The 23,760-nt window shown below is 39.2% G+C and overlaps 1 protein-coding gene across 2 annotated transcripts in view; it reads left to right on the top strand.

Annotated features, from left to right (window-relative positions):
• MEMO1 (mediator of cell motility 1) overlaps positions 1 to 16,337 on the top strand; it is a 48,269-nt gene extending 31,932 nt beyond the window's left edge. For both annotated transcript variants that reach the window (XM_074948955.1, XM_074948956.1), the window contains exons 4-9: positions 1,141 to 1,253; positions 1,915 to 2,026; positions 3,370 to 3,512; positions 4,694 to 4,770; positions 14,335 to 14,439; positions 15,665 to 16,337. In XM_074948955.1, the coding sequence (XP_074805056.1) occupies positions 1,141 to 1,253; positions 1,915 to 2,026; positions 3,370 to 3,512; positions 4,694 to 4,770; positions 14,335 to 14,439; positions 15,665 to 15,796 (682 nt within the window). In that variant the 3' untranslated portion in view covers positions 15,797 to 16,337. The remainder of the gene's footprint in view (positions 1 to 1,140; positions 1,254 to 1,914; positions 2,027 to 3,369; positions 3,513 to 4,693; positions 4,771 to 14,334; positions 14,440 to 15,664) is intronic.
• The last annotated feature ends 7,423 nt before the right edge of the window (positions 16,338 to 23,760 follow it).

Below are 23,760 nucleotides of genomic sequence, written 5' to 3'. Positions count from 1 at the left end.
GTTATTCTGATTCTTTCTGATATATTTTGAGCAAAATGAGAACAATTTTTTTAAAGGAAAACAATTGATAACACTATACAGGTATGTTTTCTGCATTGACATTTCTAGAACAAGTTCCACTTCCCAGATTTAATGGCATTGCATTACTGGATTTTTTTCTACGTCACTTATTGTTTACCACATTGCTTGTTTAAAACGTTCAGGAGCACCTCATTCTGCCTCAGTCGAGGAACTGTATTTTCTGGATAGATTTCAAAGTGGATTGATGCAGCACTTCAGCATTTTTTCCTTTGCTTTGCTCCACCACTGCTTGCACAAAAAACAAAGCAAAACAAAACTGGTGGTATCTACCTGCTGAAGCACTATCATAGATTTCCCATGCAAAGGCAAGACTGCTTCTGAAAATTTCTCTGGCAGGAAAGACTGACCTTTAATCAGGACCAGAGACCTGGTGAAATGACTACCTCTTGCCCACAACAAGACAAAGCCTGCAGTGCCAGTAGTATGCTAATGACATGCAAGTCTATGTAGCTTTTTCATGTAACTGACTCACAGATAACAGAGTGCTTGAAGGAGACTAGAGCATTGGAGAAAAAAAGCAGCTGGCTTAAATTGTGTATAATAATGTGAATCAGAAAAGGCTTTGAGTAATTGATAATAAACATACCACCCAACCCTCAGCTACTTAAGATGGTGTGCAGCATGGGAGTTGTGTTGGACTCATTACTAATCCCGGAGAATCAAATATCATCTATCAGTAAAGGCCTGCACTATGCTAGAGATATTTTCTAACCAGCTCAGTTAAACTAGTTTTCATCATCTAAAGGAGGCTTTAAAACTGGCTTGTGCTGTAGGGCAGACCCTGTTTTAGGTCATTTAAGGTGGCCTTAACCAATTTTTACTGAACCAGCTTCAAGATCACCTCTCAGACACTCAGCACTTTGCAGCATCAGACCGTAAGGGACCAAGAATTGAATCATGCTCTTGCCCCTGGCAAAGTAGAGCACTACCATTAGCCACCAGTCTAACCCCCCAAAATTAGTTCAGTTTTTCATTTTCTTTTTCAACTTTTTTTTTCCAACACAGGGTTTTGTAGGAGTACAGTTGTTCTGATTTTGGTTTTTGTATTAATTATCCTAGCCGGAAAGTTTTCATTCTTGGGCCTTCCCATCATGTGCCCCTTTCCCGATGTGCACTTTCCAGTGTGGAGCTATATAGAACACCTCTGTATGATCTTCGAATTGATCAAAAGAGTATGTATATAGTAAGCTTGCATTTTTCAGATTTCTGTATTTTTTAAATTATTCGTATTACTGCAACACCTAGGAGCCCTAGGTTTTGGGTGGTTGGGGTGGGGCGGGTATTTAGAAGAATAAGTCCATAAATTACCAGTGCAAGATAATACATGTAACTTCATAAACAGGTAGAGAACTGTTTTTTGTCACATTCAGCAGTCTGTGTTTTGTGCAGTGGCCGATGGCTAAGGTGCTATATTAATAAACATACACATCCAGCAGCAGCTCATTTGATCACCTTTTCCTCTCAAATATAGAATTATATGGTTAGTGGAAATCTAAAAACACAAAGATTATGTGGATGAGTACATGTTTTAATATTTTTTTTGTACAATTTAAATCTTTTGTACCATAATGACTGTAGAAAGCATCTCGAAGATGCTAAAGATGTCACTGCTTTACACAATGCATTCTTAACTGTAAGATACAAACTTAATTAAAAATGTTGTAACTTGGGTTAAATGCAAGTTACACTTCAATTAGAAAGCTACAACGGAGAACGTTCTGTGATCATAGCCCCCAGAGGCAGGGAGTATTATTTTATTGTGTCACTTCTAACAAGATACGCTGTAATGTAATTTTTGGTAAAGCATTTTAATATATTTTTAAATCTTTTCAGTTTATGGAGAATTGTGGAAGACTGGAATGTTTGAGCGTATGTCTCTGCAGACAGATGAAGATGAACACAGTATTGAAATGCATTTGCCTTATACTGCTAAAGCCATGGAAAGGTAATATGGCTAAAAGCTTATTTTGCAACACCTGTAATTATACATTTGAACTGCATGTGTGTTCCAGTAGGAAGAAGTGATCCTCTTTTGGTGGGAGAATGATAATTTTTTAACATAAAAATTTAAGAATATAAATTAGAGACTTGAGATTTCTTGGTAGGAAGGAAACTGGGAGCAGGGCAAGCAGTTGAGCAATCAAATCTGACCATCCTGTAGAAAGTAGTTAGTATTGTTTATTGACTTGTGAATAGGGTTAATTTTGGGGAAAACTTCCTGACAGTGACATCTACAAGTCTGTAAATTGTTTTTCTACTTATTGTAAGGCCAGAAGTGAATTTTTATTTGCAAAGCTAGGTAAAATTAAATCTCCCATGCAGAGATATATATGTAAAAGACTTGACAAAATACTAATACTGTAAGTGTACAATAGGGAACAGTCCTGCCCTGAAATATGTAAGAGATGACTTAAGTCTTCCATATCTCTAAATGTTATCATTCTGTGACTGTTTCACTAAACCATTTGCCCAATTTAAAAAAAAAGTTTGAATAGTGTTATATGTTTTCTGTTGAGCTTCCAAAATTTGTATATACTTTTGGCAACTTAAAAATCAGTGTCCAGTTGATAGCTACTTTTGTTACAGGTGATCCCTATGATTACTATAACTAAAGGAGAGTAAGGAAAACCCCACAGGGTCCAGGGGCAGTCCCATGGGGTCTGGGGTTGGCATCAGGGCTGCCAGCTGGCCACGCAGGGTCCGGGGTCCCTGCCGCCCGGCCCCTACCCAGGACTCCACTCCTGGTCCCATTCTGTGGAGGGGTCTCTGGGCAGGGGGCGCTGAGCATAGGGGTCGGTGCGGAGGGGCGCTGTGGTTCTCAACCTGCGGCCCAGGTAACAAATAGATTGAGAACCACTGGTGTAGAAGGTCAGCACATAACTACGCATCACTTATGTCCTATCTTGCGGCTTAAGTACAATTTCAGTGGTGTGTATCCATTGTGCTGCTCCTCTACATAGGGGACTTTCCGTCTTTGATTTTGTCCATAGTCACTTTTTTTGCTGTTTCCGCTATAGAGTTGGTTTCTTCTCACACTGCAACTAAGGAGAGAAAAAAGATTTTTGAAAATAAGAAAATGTTGCAAAATAGCAAACCATTGACAGGGGTCTTGGGGAAGGTGTAGTATATAAAGCTATTTTTAATTGTGTTTTTTAATTAGCTACATTTCAGGTTAATAGTGTCCTTTTAAGGGGCAGATTTATAATTTCAGTTATCATACCTTGACAAAGAACTCTATTCTTATATTTAAAATATTAATTTTGAAATCTTTTTTCTTTTGCTTATAAGCCATAAGGATGAGTTTACCATTGTTCCAGTATTGGTTGGAGCACTGAGTGAGTCAAAAGAACAGGAATTTGGAAAACTCTTCAGCAAATACCTAGCAGATCCTAGTAATCTCTTTGTGGTTTCTTCTGACTTCTGCCATTGGGGTAAGTTGCAGGTTTTCTTTGTATTATAGCAATGTGGTAGCTACATTGTAGCTATATTTGAGCAGGCCCTTTTATTAAACATTCTTTGGTGCTTAGAACTTTATGGTAAATTTATCCTTTGAACGTAAATGTTTTTCTGCCTTCTGTAAGGCCAAAAGTGAAATTTTATTTGGAAAATTATGTTAAATTAAATTTGGCAGCCTTTGAGTTATCAGTGGGATGGGAGAGGGAGGTAGTAAAGGTATGTGTTACATGCTTCTCTGCACTATTACAGCCTGGTAACAGTGATTGTAGTTCTTTGCTCTTATGTTGTTGTTCTATTGATTTAAAAGAAATTTACAAAATTAGTTAACTGATTTATGAAACATCCCAACATCCCTTTGATGGAGGTAACTATATCTATTTGCAGATGGGTAAACTGAGGCACAGCACTTATGTGAATTGCCTAGGATCATACATCAGGTGTTGGTGGCAGAGTCAGAATCCAGGAGTTCTGACTTCCATTTTGTTGTATTAACCAATAACACTTTGTTTATGTAGCTTTCTAATGTGTGGTTATGGCTGATAAAGGGACTGTTTCAAAAAGGTACCCACCTCTTATTACTGGTTCTGGTGTGCAGACAGGAGAGAACATCATGATTTAGTTGGGGATTGGTCCTGCTTTGAGCAGGGGGTTGTACTAGATGACCTCATGAGGTCCCTTCCAACCTTGATATTCTATGATTCTATGACTTTCAGATCCCAGATTGATTTTGCAGGGCTGTCAGTGAGAAAAACCATCTGTTTACTTGTAAACTGAGCAAATTTGATATGAAGTCATTGGTAGGCAATTAACATGAGACCACACAATGCCATTTTTACATGGTCATTTTTCAAAGTATAACTGCACTTTAAGTGGTATCGTTTTAGTTTCTGTGTTTCTGGTGAGGTTCTGTGGTGGTGTTTGGAATGACTTCAATGGAACAGAAAGATATAATGGAAAATACCATTCCTTAATGAATATCATAAAGGTATCGCTTCCAGTTTGTGATTTACAATTGATATTATGTTAGATTGGCTACCAGACCAGAGGTGTGGGTTCAGCTGTACTTTGCTTTTCATCATAATTGAAATTATTTTTGGGGGGGTGTTCTAGCTACTAATTTGTCCCTTTTTATTTTGTCCATGATTTTTGTTTCAAGGTCAAAGGTTCCGTTACAGTTACTATGATGAATCCCAAGGAGAGATTTATAGATCCATTGAGCACCTAGATAAAATGGTAAGATTTCAGATTTGGGTCAGTTAATTGTCTAAAAAGCTTCTCCTTCACATGACTTTGAATGCTTCTAGAATCTCTAAGAAAATATTCAAGATTTGATACATTGTTGATTGTATGCTTTTTCTCTCTCAATTGTCATACAGAGGGTTTTTTACTACTGTACTGTAGTCAGTGTGTTGGCAGCTGGTATCATACACTTTACTGAGTGTGCACAATGTATAGTGGATGTAATTGTGTAAATATTCCTTATTAGGAAAAATGCTTGCCTGACTGCTTGAAATTCCCTTAGTGTAATTTTTCTGTTTAAATGCAGATATATCTATATTTAGGGGAAGCAATAAACCTTATGACATAGAACGTAAAGTCTTGGTAGCTTACATTTGTAATAGTGCTAGTTTCATTATACAGGGATCATACCTTTGTTGTTGCCGGTAGTTTCAATAGATTTGATGCAGCTATCATGGGGAAAAGGTAGGGGTCACACTGGCCAAGGAAACTAGAGCCACTTGTGTTCCAATGGGACTGTCACCCACATCCTCTCCTCCTTCTGTAAAACATGGAAGCAAAAAGCACCTGCCTAGGTCTACCGCTGTGTTTCTGTACAGGTTTAAGTGTGGACCCTCCTGTCACTGTAGTTAATCCACCTCCCCAAGAGGTGGTAGCTAGGTCAACAGAGTTATTGCACATTGCTCTAGTGCTGTGTATTTAGGGGCTTAGGTCTGCTTAATTACATTACTCAGGGGTGTGGATTTTTCACACCCCTGAGCAATGTAGTGGGGCCCACCTAACTTTTTTGTGCAGACCTGGCCTAAGAATCCAGCCTATATTTGGGTCTGGATTTAGATGTGCTCCATACACAAAAGTCAGGTAGCTTCTGATCTCTCTTCCAGGAGAACCTGGGTGATCCCAAAAAAACGATTTCCCAAAAGCAGCATGCCCTTCTAGGTTTTTCTAAGGTACTGAAGTGACCAGTCAGTCAGTATCCATTCTGAAGGAACCTGGAGGAACGATAGAAGCCTTTTGTGTCAGTTACTCATGGTTGTCTCAGATCCATATGTCCTGATCATTTTCTGGGATCATTTTCCACAGAATTTACTAAAGAAAAATTACTTCAGCTGCCTTTCTTTAAGAAATGCACTTACGTTCAACATTATCATGAAGATACATTGCAGGAAATCCAATACTTCCTTGCAGAGAATGTCACTGAGCCCATGTGTAATGGGGCAAGACTCACCCCTGCGGCGCCTCCTGCTGGCTTTCTGGGAATTAGCTCTTTTTACCAGCTCTGGAGCGCCCTCTGCTGGTGTCTTGCCGTCGCTGGCCCCCATGTCCCTCCCGGACACAGGTGCCCTTTTTCCTGGGGTGCTGCCCCTCCAGGCAATACCCCACAAATCTGGGTCTCCTCTCCCCGGGGAACCCCCCACCCTCTATCCCCACCTTGCCTCAGCCTATGGGCTACTGCCAGTCACCATCTAGCCCCCTTTCACTGCAGCCAACTGCAGTCTATATTCGCCAGTCATCATAGGCAAGGGGGGTTTGGACCTGCTGCCTCTGCCTACCCTTGGGCTGCCCTGTTGCAATCCCAGTACCCTGTCTTAGGCTGTCTGCCAGGCCTGCAGCCTGGGGCTTTTCCAGTCTGGAGCCTCCCAGCTCCTCTGGCCTTCCCCAGCCCTGCTTCACCTCCCCAGGAGCCAGGCCTGTCTCCCTCCACAGCTAGAGGAGACTCTTTATGAGCGTCTAGCTCACAACCCTTTTATAAGGGCCGGCTGTGGTCTGTTTGGGGCATGGCCACAGCTGTGCCCACTTCCCCAATCAGCTTGGGAGCTACCTGCCCCCAGCCACAGCCCTCTCCTGGGCTGGTTTAAGCCCCTCGGGGCAGGAGCGGGTGACCACCCCACGACACCATGTTACTGTGTCAAGGAGGAAAGGGTATTTATTCCAGGTTCTTCTTTGTCCCAAAAATACATGAGGACTTAGGCCTGTTCTGAATCTCAGATCTCTAAATTATTATCTAGTGGGGAAAAAATGGCCTTTGGAAACCAGGAAGATTCTTCTAGAGCAGAGGTTCTCAATATGTGGTCTGTGAAGCAATGGCGTGCTGTGGAAGATGCATGGTCATGTAGGCTGGCTTCTAACCTTATTTATGGCTGTTGTATGGTTTTAAAAGACAGAGAAAATACTCTAAATACTTTCCTGTTATTACATTCTTTGAGTTGTGTCCCTATGGGTGCTTCACTTCAGGTGATCAGAGATTTTCAGTAGCAGTGCCCGTTGGGTCTGTGCATCTCCCTGCACATCCTTGTGCCCCATACCAACTATATATAGGGCTACTGTAGGCAGACCACTCTCTGTTTCTTCTCAAGTGCCTCGGCCTGAGATGGAGCATGTAGCATGGCCATTTCTACCATTCAAAATTTAGCTTTAGAATCTTCTAGTTTTTAGTTTAGTGTAGTTATTTACTTCTCCTTTAATTCATCTGTATGCTTTTGCTTATTTTTTTTGTGCTCGAGGCTTGTTTTGTACTTCTTTTCACTTTAAAGGAAGAGTTCCTTTTGGGGTTCATCCCCTTTGCCTCCAGGGTATGCCAGGATCTCTGGGATTTAAGCACTGCCTCACCCGTCAGGAGTCTATCCCAGTCAGTGATGCACATTCCCAGTGTATTCACTGTTTGGGGAGGGCACACATCCCTGAAATGTGTATTATCTGGAGGATTTTCTTGCCATGCTGTATTAGGAGGAGAACATCACCAGACAGACATTTACATTGTTTTATTTAACTAAAACAACAACGTTATGTATTCTGGATTTTTTTCTTCAACAGCAAACATATAATATTTTAACAAAACAAGCCTATGAATTTTTGAATTTAGTTAAACATTCAAGTTTTTTAAAATCAGATATGTTTTTGTTAAAATTGTTTTTAACTAAAATAGTTAAATGAGATATTGAAAAAAAACCACAAAAATTAAATTGATTATGTCAGCCAGGTGAACATGAGAAACTTAAAATATTGGCTTCTGCAGCTAACTCAGTCGTCTTCACCTTCATTTTCCTGTTTGTTCATAATCTGGAAAAGAAAAACAAGCTTTCCAGCTTGTTCAGGTCCCAAACGATTTCTCAATTTGGAATGAATTAGTCCAAAGGAAGAAAATATTCTTTCTACACCAGCAGAAGAAGCTACTGCTGTTTAAAAGTGAGATTATCACTTCAACAGTCTCTGAATCCAAGTGCTTAAGTGACTTCCACCAGTTCACTGGTGTGACTTTCTTTAAAACATTATCAGCAAACATATATTTCTTGAATGGTTCACCCTTAGCTCTGAAGTTTGTTATAGTTGGCATTATGGAGGGATGATTGCTGGGTGTCCATGTCATAGCCAGCTCCTCTTCTTCAGCAGTTAAGGTTTGACCCTGGTACCGAGTATTGAGAATATTTGCAAGAATATATTGGAGATAGTGCTTGTCCCATTTTGTTTTTAATGCTTGTAATTTAACTCGGTCATTGCATATTTCTCTTTTTAAGGTCTCACTGAGTTCCTTCCAAATTTCAACAGCATCAGCAATAAAACAGCTATTTCCCTGCATTTTGTTCAAGGCTACAGAAATAGGTTTCAGGGTACACAGCATGTGTTCAACATTTCTCTTAAACCCAATATTGAGAACATTGGCTGTGACAGTGACATCTATTTTTTCACTGTATTGTTAACAAACTGTCATCAGCTTAGGCCAGTTCTTGATATAGTGCTCAAAACAGTCCACTACTGAATTCCATCGTATGTCTTGTGGGAGAGTTAGCTTGGTTCCTCCCCCTTTTTTCAGAGCAGCTGCTGCAAAGTGGTTGTTACAGAAGTATTTTGCAATTTCAACAACATTAGCCATTATTTCTGGAACACTGAAGTCTTTGGCTAGCAGGTGCATCAAATGAGCATTGTTATTAGCTTGGGACTCTCTTCACTCTCTTCTAAATAATTTCTTCTCATCTTGGATACATTTGAAGTATAGTCTGTTGCCAAGCTGCGTACTAGACATTTGGATTTTTTTTCACAGTTTGTTGTAGCTTTTACTGCTACTTCTTGTAAGTATTCTGCTGTGTGTGCATTTCCTGACGTAGCACTTGTTCCTGTAAGGAAGACATTCCTTTCTTCTGTTGTCACACAAGCACATACAACAGGATCATTGTGGACATTGCTCCACTCATCAAGAGTCAGGTTAACAATTTCACCCTCTAGACCTTTTTCACACTGCTCCATTTCTCTTTCATACACTTTATCCAGCAATTTGCCTGCAACATCTGCTCTGTTGGGTGGACTGTATCCTGGTCTTAATGACTGAGCCATGTTAATGAAGTGTGGGTTCTCAATCGTACGGAAAGGAGAGTTTGTTGCATAAACAAACCGGGCAATTTTTTTCATCAATTACCTCTTTTTGTAATCTGCTGGTTCTTATCACAAACTTATCTATGGATGTTTCTGGATGATGGAGATTTTTTTTTCTTTTTGCTACAGGTGATATACTGTGGCTACGTGACATACATGATGTGACTGAAACACTATCATTGGCAGATAACTCTGAAACTATAGAAAATGATGGTGATCTTGAAGGTGGATAGTCTTCAGAATCCTGTATGTTGAGGATGGATTTTCCTAAACAAAATAAGTCAATGCAGTTATTTAATTATTATTACCATACTGCTCATTTAGTATTACTCATTGCATTCACTGACAACTAGTACTACTTTAAAGGTGAAATTGTAAAAGGAAGATCTGCCTATTTCAGCTATTTATTTTTTATCACAACTGCATCTAAAATGATAGAGTAACAACTATATTTTTTGCTCAAACATGAGAATTCAAGAATAGTCCAGAAGGAAGACAGGCAGTCCTTAAGAAAGAAGTATGAAATAAAAAGGTTTACCAACTTGAAGATCCTGCATGTTCAGACATGTTTCTTTCATCATCTTCAACACAGCTTCCTCCTGAGAAGTAACACTTCTCATGATGTTGTTTCATTCGGGCAACCAGGCCTTACATTTCTTTGTTGCACTGTTTGCATTTTACATGCATGCCTGTCTTACCCACAGGTAGAGGAACTTAAAATATTCCCAAACTGGGTCTCTTTTACGGCTTGCAGCCATTATAGGTTTTCCTTTCTAGTGAGAGAATGGTATGATAGATCTCAGATCAATGAAGGCTACACTCAGAAAGACCTCAAGACTTCTGGAATATGCTGCTCAAACAGTTTCACTTTTCTTTCTACTGCCTGTCCCTCCCTTCTCACATTTATTTACAGATTTCTTCTCCTTGTTCTTCTCCTTATTCCGCCCCCAAAAAATTCATTGAACTTTTTGAAACTTTGCACATTTAGAGAGAGGTAAGGGATCGACTCTGTGTACACAAATTTGCAGAGCAACAGTAGGGTTGAGGTCTGTTATTTTTCACCTCTATATATTATTTATTTATTTATTTAAAAACATTTTTTGCTGTTAACAAGCATGTTACCTCGGGAGAGACACATCCACAGTTTGAGAACTGCAAAACTAAGCATCTTTGATGGTATCTTCTAGACTGAGCACTGAGTCCCACTGGGTAGATAGAAACATTAACCTAAATAATCTATCCAGAAGCCCCTGGATCCCCATAAGATTGGGTCCCTAATCCATAAACTATTGGAACTCATTTACAAAACTTTTCTTAAACATTACATGAATATATTGTCTCATACTATAGAATTAGAATTTATAATCCCTATTCCATGATGAGATATCTTTGAGCTACAATGTATCTTAATTAAAACTATCTTTAGATAGGTTTTTTCCTCAAAAAGCATTTTATCAGAAAAATTCGATTTAAATAAAAAAAATCCGATTTTTTTTAATTAAAAAAAAATCATTGATTTTTATCCACCCTGCTAGCAGGTAACTAGATTATATCATTTACATTACAGTTTTACCAGCCTGTTATCCATAATTTGAGGTTTGGATTGCTATGATTTAAGCAGAGCCATAGATATATACATTTTGCCATAATCTACTGATGTAAAAGTGGGGGAGCATTTGTTTAGAAAAAAAATGAAGAGTAATTTGTTCTGCTCATGGCTAGAAAAAACTACCTGGCACAATCAGGGCCAGATTGTTCACCTCAGTTGACCTGGTGTAAATCTGATAACTCCATTTAAATCAGTGGGGGAATGCGCAAGTAATAGCGATCAGAATCTGGCTTCACTTGAAGCTTAGTTTAAGTATTATTTGCTTGGGCTATTAGCATTTTATTTAAACTGTTTAATCAAGAATTGGCATTCTTTTAAAATATTTCTCTTACTTTAGTTGTATCCCTATCTCAGTAACATTGTAACAGTGAGAAAAGGGCAATCAAAAGGAGATTTACTGCGTTGAAATGTGTTGATGATTTTCCATAATATTGCTAATATCTGCTAGTGAAGACTTAATATCCCATCACCTTTTATTTTTTCACTTATAAGATTCAGGTTACAAATCCATCAGTTCATATCATTACTAGGACCAAAGTTTCCAAGAGCAGCCACTGATTGCGGGTGCTTTTGAGGAGTGCTTTTCAGAGGTACTATGTACCTTCAGCTCCCATTAACTTTTGTTTAAGTTATGGATGCCTAGCACTTCTGAAAATCATCTCAAATTGGGCACAAAAAAATTGAGACACCCAGAATCATTGCTGGTTTTGGAAAATTCTGGTCTGGATATGTTATAAGCTGAGAAAAGTGAGCAAACTTGAAAAATGACTGTTGGACCTGAAAAAATAATTAGATTATTTGCATAAACTGTTAACTGTTTGGACATTTCTACTTCTATGTGTAATCTACTCTTGTCCTACTTTTCTTAGAAACAAAGTAGATATTAGGAAAATGACAATAAATATAATTGAATATAATATTATTGGACATTATAGTATGAAATACTATATATAAAATAAGAACCTCATCTCGCAAACTCTTTCTTATGTGAGTAGCCCCATTGATTACTAAACCAGAAGTTTAAAATGAATTTTGTTATGTTAGATATTCCCCATCTCATTAACCCCTGGGCACTGCAGACATCATTTAATGTGTGTTTGGTAAACCAATATATACTACATATATGGTGGTATTGTGGTATCCACATGATAAATTGCAGAGCTGTGTGATACTCTTTTCTCTAATTCATGTCCAGATGGACTCCTTCGACACCTGCAGATTTCTAAACAGCTTATGCAACTGCCATTTAGAATGAACAAAAACACAAAATACCAGGTGACAGCAGCATTTCCTTATTCAGTCAAACTGTGGGATTTGCCCCCTGTACATTACACTGGCCTGAGAACCAAGATTGGCAGTACTCATTTTGAAATCAAGGATTCAAAAAATAATCCCAGTGCAATTTTTAAAATTCTATAAACCATTGCTAAAATAGACATGTTTCGGTAAAACGTGGAGAATGCATGATGATGTATCATGGAATGCAGGTTTTATTTGTATTCGTTTGGGACGATTAGCTCCACTCTAAATGTTCCATGGTCATAACTTTTGTATCAAAATCAGCTTATTTGACACTGATAAATACAGTGTCCATTTAGTGAGGACAGCTGCTAAATTGTCAGATAGAGTTCCATATATTTCAGTGGCTTATTGCTGTGACATGAATCTTGTACCTCACTGTAGTTTCTGTATTACATTAATGAAATAATTTTTTTTTTATCTACAAAATGTGTTCTCCTGTTCATAATTAAGGCTACTATTTAGTCACGGGTATTTTCAATAAAAGTCATGGACTGTCACAGGTAATAAACAAAAATTTACGGCCCATGACCTGTCCATGACTTGTACTATGTACCCCTGACTAAATCTTAGTGGGGGAGGGGGCAGTGGCATTTACTGCCAGGGGCCACTGAGCAGCAGCTGCTCCTGGGGCCACCCACTCACTACTGCCCCCAGGACTTCTGCTCAGGTGGTTCCCGGGGCTAACTGCACCTGCTGCTGCTCAGGTGGTCCCTGGGGACAGCTGCCTGGGGCCACCCCAGCAGCAGCTGGTGTGGTTGCCCCAGGGCCGCTCCAGCAGTGCCAGTGCAGCTGGCTGCGGGGTCACCCGAGCGGCTGGCTGCGGAGCCGCTGCAGAATTCATGGAGGTCGTGGAAAGTCACGGAATCCCGACAGACATGGTGTCCTATTCATAATCACAGTTGCAGTTGGCTAATCTCATTACATTTTGGGTATGCAATTAAGCTGATTCTACTTTACGTAGCTGTACAATAATTAAAATTTACAAGAAAACTGGACAGCTCAGGAGATTATCTTGTCTTTCAAATTGTTGTTTACCAGTTCATATCCTTCCTAGGTCATTAGTGAACGAAAGTTTATTACACCACTGAATAGTTTTATGTGAACCAAGCTGGTCACAATCCAGTTAGTGGACAAGTATTCACATCACAGTCGGTACCCTAGCTGACTGTTAGCAGGAAAGGAAATAACTGTATGAGTTGAAATGCTAAGGGCCAGAGCATGCCTTTCTGAAAATCGCTTGGAAAGCAAGAAAATTGCAGCATTTCTGGAAGAATGGGCCATTCTTTGTTTTGAGGGAAGATGTAAGTGGCATTGTCATCTCCCCAACTCTGCAGCAGACCCTTCACCATGTTTAGGGCTTTGTTGTTGGGGGGGGCTGGGTGGACTTGACTGGGTGTGAGAGGATGGCCGCTCTTGGGGTGATGATTTCTCCTCTTTGCATCTAACTTCCCCTAAAACTAAAAACAAAAAAAAAGCCCCTCCGAAGAATTTCCCCATGAATATTGCACACGTGCTCTCTCTCTCTTGCCCCCCATCCCCCATGAACTTACTTCCACTCCCATGACAAGTGTACTGTCCTGTTCTGAACTCCAGGGGGAATTTCCTTGACCCATCAGTAGCTGGACCTCATTAACCCATTGGCAACTTTAAGGACTAAGCATTTCTCAGACAGGAGAATGTAGGACAGGACCTAGCACAGTTTGGCAAGAGGCAGCTGGGGAATAGCTGAGAGAAGTAGAAGCGGTAAGGTAGATTTGTTGTAAGCTATTTTACATTTATTTGACAAGGAAAGAGCAGCCTTTGCCTGGAACACTGGTGGGATTCTGTTGGTGCCTGTATAAACATAAATGTTAGGATATGTGATTAGGTTTTGTTTTCACACGTGGATTTTAGCCTGCCTAGTATTTGGTGCTACTACTCTTCAGAAACCCAAAGGAGTAAAACTCCTCAGGGAGTAGTGTTGCCAGGGGAACAGGCAGAGGCAGTAGTGGGAAGGCAATAGACCTTTATGTGGCTGTCTCAAGATGTGAAGGATAGTCCCATGAATGTCAGATCATTCACGGCTTTGGAAGGTCATACTCCTGTCCCTTCTTTTTATGAGGGATGGGAGCAAGGCAAACCCACAATTAGAAAATCCTATTCATGTACTGAGATTCCCATGATTCAGAATTGAGGTTTTTCCTTCTCAAACACATCATGTAGTTGTGATGTCCATTAATTAAAAGGCTCATACATTTTAACGAGGTAGGCAGTAATCATTGCTATTGACTCTTTTTCAGGGTATGAGCATTATAGAGCAGCTAGATCCTGTATCTTTTAGCAATTACTTGAAGAAATACCATAATACAATATGTGGAAGACATCCCATTGGGGTATTATTAAATGTAAGTACCACTGTTTGTGAAAATGTTGACTTATTGCAAATTTGTTTAAATTTCTCTCACCAATAGCCTATTACCTCTGAGACTGGAAGTCTGAATCCAGTTTGTTTTCCCAAGTTTTCAAACTCTGTAATTTTCTAGGCTGATACCCAGGCAAACTTACCTTTTACTAGGGCTGGGATTTTCAAAAGTGCCTAAGGGAGATAAACATCCAGTTCCATTGAATTTCAATGTGAAATGGGCACCTAACTCTCTCCTTTGAAATTCCCATCCCTAGTGAAATGTACAATTTCAATTCCTGAGTCAATAGTTGTAGCACATATATTTTAAAGAAAGTATGTTTGCCTATATATTATTTATCTGGTGATTGTGAATGTATTGTCGCTTCTGACAATATTTCAAAGGGGAGTTGCACACAGCGTTACTGAACTAGCTCCTAAATTAATAGCCATTATGGGCCAGATTCTATGTTATATTCTGGCTATTGTGTGCTCCACTAGTGGTACAAAGCAGCTGTAAACTTGGCTTAATTAGCTGATCAGAGTGGGTTTGTGGCTGCTTCACAGCATTGCTGGATTGATGCAAACCAGCTAGACAGTACTGGTGAGTATAGCCCTGTATTTTTAAATGTAATTTAAAACACAAATGGGAGGGACATTATTCTTTTTTTATTTTAACCAGGGAGGGTGTTATTCATTGGGAGGTTGATCTCTGTGGAGAACACATTGGGGAATCTCTACAGGAGGGGGCCTGTGAAAAGATCTCTATTTGCAGTGTCTATACTGGGAAGAGTATTTTAAAAAAAAGTTAAATGTTGTAGCTCTGACCATGTTACCAAAATCACAAGAGGTCTTTGTGTTAAGAATAATTCTACAATTTAGCAATAAATCTAGGCCCCTAAATTTTGTTGTCTCTCTTGTTTTGCATTTTCCTTCTCTTAATGGTTCAACTGCCTCAAAGACTACAAGCACCAGTATTCAGTTTGCCTCTTGTAAAAATGTCCTACTGCACAAAAGATTGGGTCTCTCTGCATGAATAATAGGGAGTCACATAGATGGGGTCTCTCCAAAAGGTGTCCATGGAGTATTTTGGGGTTTTGAGGAAAGGAAGGAGCTGCAGGAATGCATTAAGTCCAATTGAAGGAGGGGAGTGGGAACTAAAGTAGCAGAGCCTGGTGAATAACTTGTCCTTAACGTGTTTGTTTTTTTCTTTTTTTGTTTCCATGTAGGCTATAACAGAGCTCCAGAAGAATGGAATGAATATGAGCTTTTCATTTTTGAATTATGCCCAGTCAAGCCAGTGTCGAAACTGGCAAGACAGCTCAGTAAGTTATGCTGCTGGAGCACTAATGGTCCACTGAACCTCCGAACACTCAGGGATGCCACCTGCACACATACTATGTACGGGGTCCCAGCCTAGCCCTTACAAAGATACGGTTCCTGGTCTTCGGGTATACTGAAACCTCAAACTAATAGAACTCTCTTCTTTTCTAGTAGGTGTAGTCCTTCCTTAGTTTCAACTCATTTAAAAATGCTTTCTTGTTAAGACAATGGAAGGAAGGCTCGTGTCAAAACTTTGTGATTTAAAAAAAAAGATGATGTCTGTAAAGGCATGGTGGTAGACAGTCCTTTCAAATATAACATGTAAAGCATTTACCATATCCTAAATTTGCACTCTTTGCAGACCTGTGCACATGTACTCAGCTTTCAGAATAGTTTTGCCAGTTGTAAACAGAAAAAGGGTGGAAGCTTTTTAATGAAAAAAAAAGCATTTATAAATGATCCTGTATTAGAATATAATAAAACTCCAGTATAGTCCGTTACTAGCCGTGTTGTACAACAGATATCTTCTATTTTAGTTGCTAATAAAGGGCTACACAAACCAAAATAGTCTGATTTAAACTTATTGCTTTGTGTTCTGTATGTGAACTGCTTCTCATTAACATCATTCTCCTCCAGATTCTCATGCCTGATGAGCAACTCAACCATTCTGTAAAATACTTTAGAATGTATTTTATATTCCACATTTATGTCATGACTTCTTCATTTACAGAATTTTTTTACCTCAAAGCTGAAGTATGAGTTCAGCTTTGCAAATTAATTTTTTAAATCTTTCTTATATTTTAGTGTTTGCATTTATTTCACAGAACTACATATAAAAATTATCTTTTGGTATGTGATACAAATCTGTGTCAAAATAATGATTTCAGTGACATTTTTAATGTCAAAACTTGATTATTCAATTATAATGGATACAATACTTTAATTGCAATAAGAAAAATTGAAAACAGAAGTCTGCCAATTAGGTAATTCTGAAAACATATTCAGCATTCATAGGTCATACGTGCCAGACAGTGCTACGTTCATGCAACTGTTCCTTAAGGATTTGATTGAAAAAAGAAATTCCTCACATTTGAATGCTTAAATAAGAAATCATCTTAAAAAAATTCTGTTTCTTCCAACCTCTTGAAACATCACTACATCTTATGGGTTTCTTGAGCACTTATCCAACCAAAACAATGGTAATTGTTTGTTCAATTAATACCATTTTTGGACGTCTTCATTTTGTTTATTAAGTAGAGCAAATTGCAATGGCAGTAGTTACTGTTTAAGTAAATGGAGTTAACATTCCCTGACATTTGGTCTACTGTCAGGCGACCTTTGTATGTCTCATACTTGTCGCTTTTTTGGGTGGGAGAGAACATCTTTGTATGTAGACGCTACTTGCAGAAATAATTCCGCATCTAATTTTCCCTTAATTGGATGGTCACCACTTCAGTGATATCAGGTGAATGCTCCATTTATAAAATGAACTACTTTGCAGATATTTTTATGCCATCATAAGCATCAATCTTCACTCTTTGCATGGCTTCTCTATATTAGTTGCCTTGCTGCTCTGACTTGTTCCTGGAAACTCTCAGCAGCAGATAGAAAATAATCTTTCAGGCTTTATCAAAGAAAATCTCACAAATATGTGCAAATAAATCTGAATTTGTATACTCTTCTATAAAGTTTCAAAGGTTTCTGATGACTGTGCCTTATTTAGCAAAAATTATTTGATCATTGAAATTAGCATTAGTTTGCTTCTCTTCCACATTTTAGTGAATTCAAGGATTATTTAGAACTTGAATTTCTGTTGGTCATAATGCCAAATACTTATGTCATTTCTGAAACATGCAGGTATTTGGAATGATTAAATATTTTTACCCTAGGGTAAATGTAGTAATAGCCTTTAAATACAAATATTTTTTAAGTTGCCTCATAGTTCTGTAAGAAGATACTTTTGTTTTTTTTTTTTTTTTAAAGGAAAGTTCCAAGGAAATCTATAGCCATTTTGCTCAGCACAATGTTCTGAAATATCTCATGGTGAAAGCACTTCTCACCACATGTAAACTATGTAATGTATTTCCAAATAAAGTTTCTAATTAAAATTGGAATTTCTGAGCCTACTAATCACGCTGATAATTTTGCTGAAAAACCCCCGAACTGGCCTCCCGTACTGTCGCAATCATAGACCCTTAATCAGAAGTACTTGTGGTAGAACCGCCTGTCTTGTGAGAACAGGACACCTCTAGTGTCAGATATACATGTACTTTTTTTTTATAAGGTTGCCTTGATTTTGGCTTAATTTGAAGAATTTCTAGGTGCCTGAGTTTAAATATGTCAAAAAGGGAAAGGAATTAAGAGGCCAAATATAAGAATCTTAAAAGGACCTTCACTGAAGACCAGAACAACATTGTTCCAGCTTCACTGAGGACCTATTACATGCTCTTCTAATTCAAATAAGGGTAACATACTCTTTGGGACAAATGCTGATTGCCTTACTTAGATGAGCAGACCCATTCACCTCAGTGGGACTGCTTTAGAAAGGCGAGAAGGATTTGACCCCTCTTTTATAGCATTAAATATCATTAAAGAAAGGGATTCTTGCAATCAGTTTGTGTTACATAATTGTGTACACACACACACACACGAAAATGTTATTGATTACAAAAACAGAATTACCTTTCTGTTTTTCTGTTTGAGTACAGGTTACTAGTTTCTTTTAAAAATAACACCACTGCAGTATGCTTATTCCTGGATCTCATGCTTCCAGCTTGAAACAGGGCCAAATTCTTCTAAGATTTTGGACCTACTGTGGCGCTGGGAGCAGTGGTTAGCGCATATGGTTAGCGCACCCTCTAAGTGGGTTACCCGCTGGAGCCCTCAATTCCTTTTCCAACCATAGCCCACGAAGGTGCTCTCCTCAGGAGAACTTTAAGCAAATGCTGTGCTAGCTCTCACCAACTCACAGCCTGTTTCTTAGAAATTAATTTCTCACACAATCTATGGCACCTATTCATGATGATCTGAACCCAAGAGTGCCTTCTCATTTCAGCCTAGAATCCTCCTACTGCTCAGGTCCATTGCAACTCCTCACTTGGAGCTTTTTCAGAATTGTTTAGCATATCCTAGCATTTCTGTGCCCAGTTCTATCGTTCATTGTATTCCATTCAGTGCTGCTTCATTTTGTCTTGAGGCCTCAGCATTTTGTCACACACTTTTCTCAGAGCTTTGAATTGGTGCTTCTGGCAACTCTGGGTGTCTTCTCTTGGTACTGGTGGTATGTATAGTTTCCCGATACTTTGGTACTTTCTCTTGATGGTTTGGTGTGGTTTTTCTGTAGTTCATTTCTTTTGTTTTCAGGATGTTATTCTCTTCCTCCATCCCCTCAAGGAAATGAAGAGAACCAGCAGTTTCAAAAGAAATGCTTGATTTAGAAAGATGTTGGTCATTGCTAAGTGCAGCTGCTAGTTCCTCAGCCTTAGAATTGAGCCTGACTTAGGTGGGGGAGGAGGGGAGAGAGAGATCTGCCTTGAAAAGTTACCCAAAACCATCAAGTTTCATGGAGAACATCAAATCCATTCTAGAGACACCCCCATTCTTTCTCACTCCACCACAAGAGACTGCCATGAGTTCAGCCTGCAGCTGGACCAGGAAGAAGTCCTCAGCGTGAAAGCCTTAGTTTCTTACATGAAAGGCCACCTAATTAGTGATGGCAACTTCAGCTGCAACGCGTAACTGAGCTTTAGAATCTAGTGTAGTGCCTCTGAGGGATATTTTAATGTTGGACATATGTAAGATAGCCAGATGGTCCTACATACACTTAAAAGCGTGGATTCAGTCTTTAGGGAGGATCCGGCTTTATTCTTTCAGTAATGCAGAACCTGTTACCCAAATTGTCCAGATCCCTAGAGTTTTTGTTTCTTTCAGGTTGTCCCTTATTTAAGTCTGCTTAATTCTGAAAGTTGTTTTCTCGAGCACACCTCCAACCAGGCTTTCTGTTCGTGCCTTGGGTCTTTAGGGGATATTTTATCCCTACTGTTACCTAACAATTTTAAATGTTCTTGTTTCTTCCATGCTGAATATTAGTCTAATTTGTACACTCCTTGTTGCAGTATTGTTATTGTGGGATATCTCTCACGCTGCTTATTTTCCAAGAGTGAAAATCCTGTAAAAGGATGACTTCAGAGTCAGAAAAATTATTTATCCATAATTCTGTTGGGATAGTTTTTAAGGATTCATTTTTACATTAGTTATTCTTTTTAGCTGGGTGTGCTTGCTTCCTCTCTGCAGGAACTGACAAGAAGGTTGTAGGCACTAAAATAGTGGCCACTGGTAGCATGTGCTGGGCAATATGAGGAGAATGCACAAAGACCACTACTATTACTGCTTTAGAACAGTGGTTCTCAAAGTTTTGTACTGGTGACCCCTTTCACATAGCAAGCCTCTGAGTGCGACCCCCCCCTTATAAATTAAAAACACTTCTGACGTATATTTAACACAGTTATAAATGCTGGAGGCAAAGCGAGGTTTGGGGTGGAGGCTGAGAGTTCGCAACCCCCCGTGTAATAACCTCATGACCCTTTGAGGGGTCCTGACCCCCAGTTTGAGAACCCCTGCTTTAGAAGGTCAAAAACCTTAGAGGAGTTCTGCCGTGTCTTGTACTCGGAGCACAAACCCTCTGAATGAGAATCTTTTGTCATATGTTCAAAGAAATAAAATGAAAGGTAAGTACATGTATCTTCTTGGTCTTAATGCAGACAGTCCAGTCTGTTGAACATTCTTACAGGATTCTGAAGTGAGATCAGGAACTGACGATAAAGCACTCTTCTTTAGCCAACATGTCTGATACACAAGGGATGCTCTTTCCACTCATGCAGTTCCAGTTCATGATAATAATTTATGTATGCATCATGAAAGGATTCAGGAAATAGAAGTAGCTGATTTACTGTTTAAATTTTTTATCCTAATTTAGGGGTCCTTGCATTCAAGCTAATTCAAAAAGAACTGTTTACTGTGTCTAGTGAAGTTAATGCCAACATTTATATTGACTTCAGTGATCCAGAATCTGGCCCTTTGTATTGTGCTTTTTGTGTCTTTGTGGCACAAAAATTTCATTCAGTGAGGTTAAAATGATGTGAGAGCAATTACTTTGGCATAAACAATATTTTCTAAAAACAACTTCATGATTCAGAATTTCTGATGTAAAATTATGTTCAAATTGAGAAAAAAGTTTTTGTGATGAGACTTTTGAAAGATGTGAGTCTTGATGCCATTCAGAGAAGCTTCCTAGCAGTGGGCTATGGAGCTACTGAAAATGAGAACAAAACAGTGGTAGTTCTTGTGACAGTAATACCATAGGGACAGGCATGATCCATGATGTCTTTTTTTCATTACTTTTTAAATGCTTGTGTACATAGTTATTACATACATGAGTTTCCTAGGTTCAAAAGCAAAGTGCTGATGTGGTCAACTTTCAGAGGTCCAGAAGAATTCAGCCGTAGTTGCTTGTGCCGTTCAGGGACTATTAGAAATGTTTTTTTCACTGTAGATGTGCTCATCTCTTGGTAATAGAAGTAGTAGTGTTTTCTCTGGCATGGTTTTACCTTTAGAGGTCAAAGCATATCAGTCTTTTAAAATGTCTGCTCAGGCTAGTTACTAGAGAGAGAATGGCCTGTGGGTTGTTAATCTTTTGGTACAGTATTTTAGAATAATGTTGAGTGTTTACTTTTATTTCCTGTACATAAAGCAAAGGCCAAATCTTGCCCTAATTATTTTGTAGGTGGTGGCGAGTGTGAGTAAACTCTCATAGCCATCTTGCTGTTGCAAGGCTGGGTGGTTTGGGACAGATGGGGTTGACATGCATTGTAAAAGAGCAGCAGTGTACATTGCTTCAAGTCCTCCTGATCCTGTTTCCACTGAAATCCATGGGAAATATGGTCAGGCCCTTTAAAAAAGGAGCAGTCTATACCCCTAGCTAGTTTTTGCATGTTGCTGCATATTTGCTGATGAGCTGATTACTCCGTCTGGCTGGCAGCTCATGGCCCTTTAGGAGTGTGCTCCACCAGTTGATGCAGTAGCCATTCCAGTCTCCTTGAGCAGCAAACCACCTTCTTAGGCAAGAAGTTTGTAGGTGACCCTGCTGCTCTGCTGGCACAGAATGAGATGGAGAAGGGACTCCCTAACTCCTTCACTGCTCCAACCCAACTCAACAATGTACCATGGAGCAGGTTGTGGTCCATGACAGTTTGGCTCGTATATTACACATTCTTGTGCCTTGAATATTTGATTGTACTAAACTTCTTGCATAGGGATACTTTCAGAAACTCCTGAAAACATAAAGAGAAAAGAATTAGTGTTTAAACCCCCCCCAGCATTGTTATAAAACGTTTGAATATTCAGCTGGTAACCACTTGCCTTGATGAATCAGTATTAAAGCAGCATGACATTTGCTTATATTCTTTTTCGATTAACTAAAATGTAGCAGTACCAATGTCACAAGTGAGATCATGTTTCAGCAAAGATGTCTGCTGTGAACAGGTGGTTTGGAAAGGCCAATTGTAATTCTTATTTTCAAAGAGAATTCTCATTGTATATAATGTGAGAAATGTTTTCCCAGCCTGACTTCCAGATCACAGTGCTAAGAACTAAATGAGTGCTGCTTTCTTTAAATTGGGTCTGAAATAAAATGACTGTTCTAGTCAATATGAGTAATTTAGCTCCTGGCACATGAACAACGCTTCATCCGTCAGCAAATGTTTGGGAAAGGAGTGCTCTCTGCATACATCCAATTACCTCTAATATTTATTGTAGATAGAAAGTCCTATGCAACCACTGGAATATAGCTCTTCGGCTCAAAAGATATCTGCCCCAGGACACTCTGTTCCTGCTGCAATGCAAACCTAAAGAAATCATACACTAGCTACAGAAAACTGAGAGTGGTTAAGAAAAGAAAGATCAGCAACAGAAATATAATTATAGATTGATACTCAAGCCACTTCCATGTATATTTGAAGTCTTATCCACTTCATTGAAGTCAATGGGAAGGTTCCTACTAGGGTGACTAGACAGCAAGTGTGAAAAATTGGGACATGGGGTGGGGGGTAGTAGGAGCCTATGTAAGAAAAAGCCCTCAATATCGGGACTGTCCCTATAAAATCGGGACATCTGGTCACCCTAGTTCCTACTGACTTCAGTGGGGACTGAATCAGGCCCTTTCTCCCCTCTCTTTGCATTGGGAATCCTGAGGATACCTCCTTTCCTCCTTATTTTTCTCAACAATCTTAAAAGCCCTGCGTTATAGTTACCATCCCTCCCTTAAAGAGGGTTGAACATGGCTGGTTCTGGAGGCCATCATACAACAGCTTCATCAGTGTTCCTTCAGTCAGCCAGAACTGCTCCCCAGAGAACATTGTGCAGCATTTCCCCCACCCAGGGGCCCTAGTGCACTCCTTATGCAGCACTCTTGACCCACAAAGAAGGGCCAAGTACGTTTAGTGCCTGGAGCTGAAGTCTTCCCAGACTAGAAAGACAATGATCTTTGAAAAGAAATGATAGAATACACTGAGGGGACACACGGTGTACACAAAATTTAGAGTGCAGGTGGAGTATAAATGTTTTACACTTAGAAAAAAATGATAATATAAAACAGAACAGAGAATAGGTTCAAACTATAAACTCCTGCTTTTAAACGTGATTTAGAGTATATCTCTGATTACTGTCTATCTTGGCATTATGTTAAGTTTGGAGAGAGCATATGTAGACAATATAATTTCCTGGCATATCTATTTCCAGTAACAGGTTTATTGAAACTACTGATGGTAAGTTCCCCCGCCCCCCATGATATATAATAGTAACTGCTGCAATATTATTGACTAGAAAGTGTGTGCTTTCTTTTAAAGACGATGGTGTATCCATTCACACTATTCTGGCTACATTGCATTTCCAGTTGTCAGTACTCCTCACAGTTGTAGGCAATCTACCTCTGCAGCTAACAGCTTCC

Source organism: Natator depressus, chromosome 3 (genome assembly GCF_965152275.1).
Source record: "Natator depressus isolate rNatDep1 chromosome 3, rNatDep2.hap1, whole genome shotgun sequence".
NCBI classification, from domain to species: domain Eukaryota; kingdom Metazoa; phylum Chordata; order Testudines; family Cheloniidae; genus Natator; species Natator depressus.
Note: the sequence above shows the minus strand (reverse complement) of the source record. Positions and strands in the feature narration are given on the sequence as shown.